The sequence below is a fragment of the Aplysia californica genome, unplaced genomic scaffold (genome assembly GCF_000002075.1).
Source record: "Aplysia californica isolate F4 #8 unplaced genomic scaffold, AplCal3.0 scaffold00022, whole genome shotgun sequence".
NCBI lineage: Eukaryota > Metazoa > Mollusca > Gastropoda > Aplysiida > Aplysiidae > Aplysia > Aplysia californica.
Genome location: NW_004797292.1, coordinates 385577 through 395099, shown reverse-complemented (window position 1 = coordinate 395099; position 9523 = coordinate 385577). Strand labels below are relative to the sequence as shown.

General features: G+C 42.9%; 1 protein-coding gene across 1 annotated transcript in view; it reads right to left on the bottom strand.

Moving 5' to 3' along the window:
• LOC101848406 overlaps nucleotides 1–9523 on the bottom strand; it is a gene marked incomplete in the record, with an annotated part of 65621 nt that overhangs the window by 15311 nt on the left and 40787 nt on the right. Inside the window, 2 exon segments of the mRNA XM_013087882.2 lie at nucleotides 210–267; nucleotides 2666–2911. Coding sequence (XP_012943336.1) covers nucleotides 210–267; nucleotides 2666–2911 — 304 coding nt within the window.

Here is a 9523-nt window from a genome sequence, read left to right as displayed (position 1 = left end):
AACATCCATCCCCCCCCCCCCTTTTTGCCATTAATAATAGATAACGTTTGTATAGCGCAAATTCCCACTCAACAGCAAATTCTATTCGCTTTACAATCTATATTATTACCCCAGCATTATTAACAGAAACATGTCTGGAAGTAGAAAAGATAAAACTGTCATGTAGCATAAACATAACGTCCAGACAAAGAAAAACAGACTTCTCTCACCTGGACACAGAAACAAAGTCGGAGTCCACCCAGCCACTGTCCATAGAGGCGGCACCAGCTGAAATGAATACAGCAAAACATCCAGTACTCCGATGACATAACGTCTCTCCCCCATACCTCCCCCCACTCGAAAAAAAAATATATCTCTGTCATAAATATTATGTGTGCGTTAACATATAATTGACATGATTATATTTCCTATTGAAGGTTGAAATCCTAATTAATTTTCTAGCACATTGTAGATACATTTACATTCACATATCAAAAACAATTATCAATTCTCTTCTTTAGCTATGCAGTGGCAGTGTAAAGTATAAGAAAGAAAAGTGAGTTGTAATATTTGGCGCCTACTGTTACACTGTAACCTGCTGTTCATTCCAATTTACCCTTTCAGTACCCCGGAAGCACACAGTGCTACAGCATGTTAAGCGCATACCGCTGCTATTCGTATACTTGTATTGCGGCTTTGACGACAGGGAGGTACATGTTTGATACAAGGAGAGCACAAGGAAATAAGCTGTACCCTTTGGGTCAGGCAGCAACGTTCTATTCAATGCAGAAGGAAACTGAATTATTCACAACTTCCTTCCTGCAAATTCCGTGTCTTACCAGCTGCAACTAAGACAAATTTGGGTTTACAGCAGGTGTCACACGAGCAGAACCCATCCTTCAACCTCCTTTCCCTGCCCTCCCTCCAACAAACCCCCAACCAGAAACAAATTAAACACAAACAAATTATCTGTAATTAATAAATTATAAATAATAAGATTTTAAAAAATACTGCAAATGAATACAGAAGGGTCATCACATTTACATACACACACATGCAGAAATTCTATTTAAAATACACAGAAACAATATACACATAACCTCACACTCATATTACACGCCAAAACACTTTGAAAGGAGTACATAGCAGTCACTGCTCACGATCATATCCCAGTAATTTTAAGTGTGCAGCTATGTTATTATGATCGAAATAAAGATTTATTACCCTTCCCTCGTGTTTACAGATCAAGCTTTAAAAAAAAGTTTGTGCAAAATCACTCTACAAATAAAAAGAGAAATAGACTGAGCAGTGAGCAAAAGTCTTTTGAACTTTAGTTTAAGTTACGAGCAGCACATCATCACAATAATGGCCACTTTCAGTGCAGGGAAAAAGCAAGGCACACTGACAAATAACAGAGGGAAAGACAAAAAGTAGGGCCCTCCGACCACCAGCGGAAAACTCTTAAATAAGGTGCTTCTTGGAGTAATTAAAGCTCCTTGAGACATAGTAAACAAGAGTGTGTGTGTGTGTGTGTATGTGTGTGTGTGTGTGTGTGTGTGTGTGTGTGTGTGTGTGTGCATGTGTGTGTGTGTGTGTCTGTGTGTCTGTGTGTCAATGTCAAGGCGATCTTAAAGCCTTTAGATCGGTAGATATCAATGTCCTTGAAGCACGTGATTACTCCAAATGTGTACGCCCTCTTCGACAAAAGTCAGATCATTCAGTCAGGAGGCAGGTTGCTTCGACTCTGTCTTCCAAGACCAAACAAGGCTGAGAGTGATACAGCTTCCAAACACAAAAACAAAAAAACCCAACAAGATACAATAGACTTTCCCTCGTGGGAATCGAACTCTCGTTTTCTGTGTGCAACGGCGAGGAGACAAAACAAACAATACACATTTTTAAAAAATATTTGTGAAAAATTTCACGAAATACTGCTGGTTTTTTTTTTTGGTTTTGAATTTTTGATAAAAAAAGGGTTAATTAAGTAGGGTTGTATTATTGTTATAAAATTACACGAAAACGATACAGGAAATCCAAGAGAGCTAAGATAGGTAAAACGCATGGGCAAGCAGAAGTGTGAGGAAGTTGCAGTCTGCAAACAAATAATATGGAAGCAAAGGAGGGGAGGGGGGAAGCGAAAACGTTTACTAATACCTATATTTTTACAAAAGGACAACGCAGAAGCAAATGGTAATACACGTGGCACAGGCAACCTGTTAGTTGGCACAGAAATAAGGTCAAATAGATTATTCGCGGATATCAGATGAAAACAAGTTGGGGTTAGTTCTCGGCAAAGCAACATTGGAGCAAAGACGTGAGTCCAGGTAATAACAGAAAAAGGACAGGGTGAGATTGGGGGTGGGGTGGGATTGGGGTTGTTCGTTCTCATCAGCAGAGAAGTTAGGAGAAACGAATATCGGAAATGGGGTCAAATAACGGGAGGAAAAAATGAATATGCAGCCGAAACACGTGGGGTTTAGTCCTCAGCAAAGCAAAGACTTCAGAAATAATGCCGCAAACAAAGGACAGTTTACGAGAGGGGTTAGACCTCAGCAACGAAATGAGGAAGCACACGACGCAACAGGGATTAGAAACAAATCGGACTGGGTTATGAGTAAGCACACGTTGCAAGAGGGCTTAGGAACACATCGAACTCGGGTTAGTCCTAGAGAAAACGACAAATTACTTTCAGACGCGTCCATCTCCTGGCGGAAGGCGTCTGAGCCAAAACGAGGCTCGATGCTCTCCTCTCGCTCAAACCGAGGTTCGGTGGATATGCTGGGGGGCTGAGCAGAGAAATCGGACAGCATCTGGGAGGCGGGGCGTGAGATACTGATGTCAGTGCTGGCTGCGTCAGGAGGAGGAGACTTGCCTGAAGCCTGGCCGGCCCACATGTCAGAGGGCGTGGACGACTTGTTGATGCCGTCCGCTCCTGGCGGGTATTGGCGGGAGAGCAAGATAATCACGAAACGAATCGGAAGTTGTAAATACCACGGAGTGAGTAGTGGGACACGGGGTAAAGGCAGATTCTCAGATCAACATAAATAGCATTGAAATACGCCCACAAAAAGGAGAAGCAGTTGAACATAATAATGAGCACACCGAGAACAAATATTATGTTATTCTTTTTCCTTTATGATACCCAAAGCAGGGATTCCTGTTTGCAAACAACCAATTGACGGCACATGCCAACGCATGCACGTACTCACATATTATGTTACTCTTAATGACAAACATAGCATTGAGGTGCCAGCCCAGTTTAACATGACATTTAATTTTCTTGAATTTTGAAAACTATTTTCCCAAGTAATCCCCGTCCCCTTTCCCATCTCCCCCAAAATAAAATAAAAATAATATGGTAAATGATTTCGAATTTTTTTTAAATCCACCCAAATAAACAACAAGCTACACTCTGAGCTCCCTATCCCCCCCCCCCTGTCTCTCAAACACCATACGTCCATTGTCATGTACTCATCAGTTCATTTATTAATCCTATTCGTAGAGCCATTCACCTGTAACTCAAAGAGCCGTTTGAAAAAAAAATTAATTAAAAGAACAAATTTGTTTTTAAATCTCGAAAACGAATGGTTATTAGCATTTTAAGGCAAAATCAGTACATAATGTCATAGGACAATTTATGAAAAATCTATTACGGCGAGATGAGTTACATAATGAAACAACTGGTGCATTTCAGGTCCACTCAGGACAACATTTCTGAACAATTTGTATTGTAGTAGCCGTGAGTTTCTACGTGATCATGAACACATCAATGCAAACAGTGAAGAAAAGTAAATCACAGCAATGCTATGTGAAATAATTCCTTGATTAAACAAACCAGGGTGTTTTGTGTAAAAATAAATCGTTTGGATCTGTAGAGAGTGCTGGGTGTTACAAGTGAGGACGTGTATTTTATCTGTGAGTCTATTGATCGAAACACTGCAATTTGACTGACTGGGTCAGCAAAATGTGAACGTCAGTATAATCTCATCAACTTTTTTACTGTCCGAACCCAACGATTTGTGGACTGGGTGGATTTCAGTAGAGGAGGACATCAGTATCAAAATCAATTGACTGACAATGGTTAACAATACACACAAACTCATTAGCACATGAAAACTGACAGCACCACCGCCCCTGTGCGCACATAGAAATTAGTATATACGTGTTTTATTCTCGTTTCCTTCACCATTTGATTTGACACTGCTTGGTATATCTACTAAAATAAATGTGCTCATATCTTCTGTTATGCTCAGGTATTTAAATAATGAAGAAACATTATAATCTGAATAGACATTACGCTTGCTCATTTCCTTTCATTTGCACGAAATATAGGACCATTACTATCCATTTACAGTGTATTTTTTAAATTCAAGATTTTGTAGACAGAAAGCACTTGCATTGGGAACAGCAAAATAATATAAGTTTTATACAAGAGATCAAGAAAGTATTTAGATCGAGAGTGTTTTGTAATTACGAACACGGGTGATCAGAACACGGCAAAACATTTGAGATTAGCTCCATTCGAACATTCTATTCACTTGCTGTGACACTTCGGGTGAGATGAAAACACAAACAAAAAAGCCAAACAATTTACGGGTACTGTCGCTTGTTCGAACGTCTGTCCGGTGGGCCAAAGAGTCAGCAGCAGCTCGAGGCGAAGCTTTGTGAGAGAGTTCCGACGACGATTTTCGACTCCTCCTCGCCTCGCTTCCTGCTCTTCCAACACCACCAGCAGTAGCAATGGCGGCGGCAGATTCATCTTTAGACGACCTCGGTGTCTGGACCGGGGTACCCCCGTGGCTTGCGTGATTGTTCGCACCCTCAATCGCACACAAGACACACTGCTGACCAATAGACGACCTTGACCTTCGAGGGGTGGTTGTCACCGCAAGGCCTCTCGGGGTCAAGGCTGCCGCGCTGGCGTCACGTTTTTTCAGACCGCTGCTCGTGGACTCGACTGCGCTCTGGGCTCTCTTCCTGCGCAACCTTCTCTCCTCCATCAACGCGTTCCTCTGGACAGTCAGTGCGTCATTCTGAGAGAACTTCCGGCGCAGCTCTAGGCTCGCCCTCTTCCCGGCGTCCGCCTGAGACCGGATATAGTCAGTGGGCGTGGCTTTATCGTGCTTCCGGTAGTGACTCCAGGGTTTGCGGCGAATCTCCACCTGCAGCACAGGCGTCCCGCTAGAGCTGGTAGAGCCGCTCCTGTGTCGCCGCTTGTCTCGCCCGTCCGGCGGAGGGGAGAAATCGTTGTCCAGATCGGATAAGCTCGACGCTCGGCCGAGACTCATGTCGTTGGAAGAGAAGCTGAAATCGGAGTCCCAGCTTTCGCCCTCCGATTCTTTAGGACTTCCGGTGACGTCATCCTCTGCTGTTCCCGCTGTGCGCATGCTCCCCGTGCCCGTGCGGGATGCACAAATGTCTCCCAATTCACTCTCAATATTGTCGGAATATTTATCTACGACTCCGTCAACAGGTAGAGAGGTGCCAGACTTTGCATCGACAGACGATTTGCTCCCTACTGACACCGGCCGGCTCGACTTGTAGGAAATAGCGGTGTTGTCCATCGTGTCTTTCACTTCACGGTCTATCGACTGAGCTTGTGGGAGTCTCGCATCACCGGTCACTTGGTCACTCATGACACTAGCGACCGTTGAACCCTCTTGACTCGCAGCTTTCCCACCCTCACCCTCTACGTTGACACTGGTGGCAGATGGGGAGTTGGAATCTGCTCGATTATCCTCCCTATCATGAGCGAAAAGAGCCATTTCGTTGAGGTTTTCCTCACTGATAGCACTCAAGTTGCTTTTCGCGTTATCCAGCGGCGTGAGAGAAACTCTTACCTTGATGATACCACCTGTAGATGACCTAGGTGACAGCACCTTACTGTCCCCTGTTTCTTCTCGCGGGGAACTTAATACTTCATCAAATATTTCCAGAGCATCCCCTTCCGTATTAAGCTGGCCATCGGGCAGTACCTCCACATTTTGCATTTCAGCAGAGAGAGCATTCATCATGCTCGCCGTACGTCTCAGCAACGCGCTGTCCTCCTCTTTGTCAATTTTCCTAGCTTCAGCTGCTCGTGGTTTTAACTCTTCCTTTGCGCTGTGCTCAGAACCCTCTACTAGAGAGTCCTCTTTTTGGTAGCAAGATAGGTTTAAATCTTGCCGACTCGGGCTCTCTATTACGGTTGGTAAAGGCGAGCTAGTCCGAAGGGCTTCGTTGAAGACCGGTACCGGCGATTTCGATCCCATGGACACCAGACTCAAGGCAGGCGAAGATGCCCTCACTGTACTTTCGTTTTCGAAAACGCTCAATGACGGAGTTGTTGCTCTCAGAGATGGTACTTCCGTTGACGATGTCAATTCCAAAACTTTACTTCCTATCTCATGAATGGGTGAAATTCTCCCGCCCGAGAGTGATGCTCTCGGAGCAGGACTCGGCGACATGAACTCACTGCCCACACGAGACCCGTCCTCCGAAGTCAGACGACTTCCCCCATCGTCTGTAGGAGGTAGAGGGGACATTCTCACTCCCGAGGAGACCCGCCTCATCATTTCCTCAGCATCGTCTGCCGAGAGAACCCTGACGGGCTCAGGGGTAGATGAAGCAACAAGCTTCTGCTTCTGACGCTCAAGATATGCGCCCAATAGATCCGGCGTCTTCTCCTCGGGTTTCTCCTCTTTCTTACCCGAGGAACATTTCCGCTTCGGATCCGCAGTTGACACCCTCTTGTCTTTCTGTCCTTGTTTACCGCCTTCTTTCAGAGACGATTTTCTGGGCATGGAACTAGCCTTACCCTTCTTATTGCTATTAACGTCGTGACTTTTTGCTCCGGAATCTTTTCGGCATTCACGCACATTTTTATTTCCACTTTGTTCCTCTTGATCTTTTGCCTTTCCCTTTGCTGACAAATAAAAACAACGTGGTAATTGCAATTGCTAAACAGGTGTCCATTGATAGCTATTTTGTGCATTCAATGCCCTGGTACACATATATGGATCCTTTCCAAAGCAGGGGTTTTGAACTGATAATAAACTAAATAAAATGAAAGGTATACAGAGTGATCCAAAAAAATGTGCAACTTGTTTTGAAAATATCTTCCTCCATACTGAAGTTTTGCTTTTCAGATTTGAACATAATATTTGGAAGCCAAAAGTAATTTGTCTGATATTCATTTTAGATAAGTCCGATGAATGGTTTTGCTCTATAGGGCGCATTAAAAAAAGAACCCGTTTTCAACCTTGTCCCCATTTTCGTAGCATGACGCACCATTTTGCATTAGGCCTACCACTAAAAGTTGCTACAATCGCGCCATATTGCAAGCTACAGCAGTCTAACAAGTCAAGAGTAGTCTACATATATTATCCCCAAATTTCGTTTGCCTGCTAAGATCATGATTAAGTTTAGTAAAGAGCAGGGGTTTTTTTGTATTGAATAGTACCTCTCCATAAATTCACTGTCGCTGACATTTCGTAAGTTCTGCGCACGGCATGGAAAGAATGCTTAGATGCCCTCAAGACCTTTTGTGTAATGAGCAGAGAGGTTCTGTCAGTTTAGATATATATTGAATCACAACTAAAACGTTCCTAAAAAATGACCACTTCAGGTCGAACACGCACCATGCGCTTAAACGTCACCACGGTACAGATTTCAGTAGTCGATTCCCATGAGACGTCTATCCGTAGACGATCTGCAGGTAGAACCTACCTACACCTCAACAGTCTGCATTTTCAGGACAGATCTTAACCCACGACTGCACCATTTTCATCTTCGCTAGGCCCAGATGACATATATCAAAGTATGGCAATGTGTTCATAATTCCTCGATTGTCTTGAAAAGCGGGATCATTTTCTGAATTACATTTGGTTTAGTGAAAAACCCATTTTCACCCTGCGGGATATATTGACTGAAAAATTGCTGTCTATTGGGCACCCCGCTCCCTATTATCTATAGAAGCCACTTCATACTGAATATGTACTGTGCATGCGGCTTTGAACACTCATGGGTAGCAGGTCCTTGTGTCTGGGCGCCATTAAACATTTCGAACAACGCGTTAAAAATGTATCGAGTCCAAAGGAGGGCATGTAGGGCACTGCTTCTATGAATTCCAGAATGATATCGTTAGTTTTTAAACTCTAAAAGTTACAGAGATGGAAAATGAAATGTCAAAGAGAAAATAAAGAAAAAAGTCAACCAACCTTTACAAGATTTTTTTTTAATGGTGAACTTCGCGTTTTTTTGGTGCTCTTTTCTTTGTTTAAGTCATTTCCGTTTTCAAAATAAGTTTCTTCTTCGTGGATTTTATGTCTTACAAATATTCCTTTGGAATGAAGCATGTCTGTTCCAAACTAGAGCGTTCTAGAACAATTTTTGTGCGAGATATACAGAGAAAAAAGTTGTACAGGTTTTTTTTTATCACCCTGTGGTAAAAGTCAGGGTTGATAGACCAAAAGAAATACTACTAACGTGCACCTTTCCTCGCACGTTCACGAGTTATATTTCCATAGCTATAGGGGTCTCCCGCCTGCTGAAATGTAGTGGTTGGGTCTCTAGCACAGTGCAGGGACATGACTGTCAGGCAAAATTCTCAACTAAAAATCTATACCATAACTATTTCCGTTAAATAGAGGCATACATTGTGTAACTGACTTAAGAATAACGTTTGCAAGAAATACTTTGGCATAAAGACAAATCAGAATAGCAGCGAGTAGTCATACACCTTCTTAGCGATTTCAGTATCAGTTCCCATGGGTCCTCTTTTCGATCTGCTTTGGAGTTCGATATGATTCAAATTGCATAAACACAATACATGATATAATGGGTACTATTTAATACATTGACAATCGTTCTTATTTTGAATATCATGATAAACTTGTTAGAATGGGAAAGATGATTACGTCTACAATATTTGTATAAGATATATTCATGTATTGTCCCGCATCAGCACGAGAACGGGTATATTTCTCCGAGAGACATCACAATATTAGGACAATTTTTGTACAGTAACAATCATTGCAGAGAGTCAGAGGGAGCGAATAACATCGGAGAACTCGTCAACTACTCGCGTGATTAATAGCTATATAAGTCCACGAGAGTTCGTCAAATCATATATAATGACTCAGTTGTCTTTGATGGATCACTTTTCGATGCCCATTGTTCTCAACACTAGATTGCGGAAGACTCCAAATATAAATTCAAAATGGATCGATGGATAAAGAGAAGACAATACACCACTGAGCAGGAGAGGACAAAGGAGGTGTTGTACGGGGAACATTGAGTTGTGTCAGACGCCACGAGAAGGTTACATTTCATTGGAAAATAGATGAGGGCAATGGGAACACTGCAAAGACGTAAAAGTAGCCGAAAAAACAATAGCGTCCATCAAGCAGGAGTAGCTGGGAGAAGAGAAAAAAGAACAATTTTTGTGGCCTAATGAATGGAGTTAAGCCACGCACCATTAAACAATGGAGCGAGAGAGAGAGAGAGAGAGAGAGAGAGAGAGAGAGAGAGAGAGAGAGAGAGAGAGAGAGAGAGAGAGAGAGAG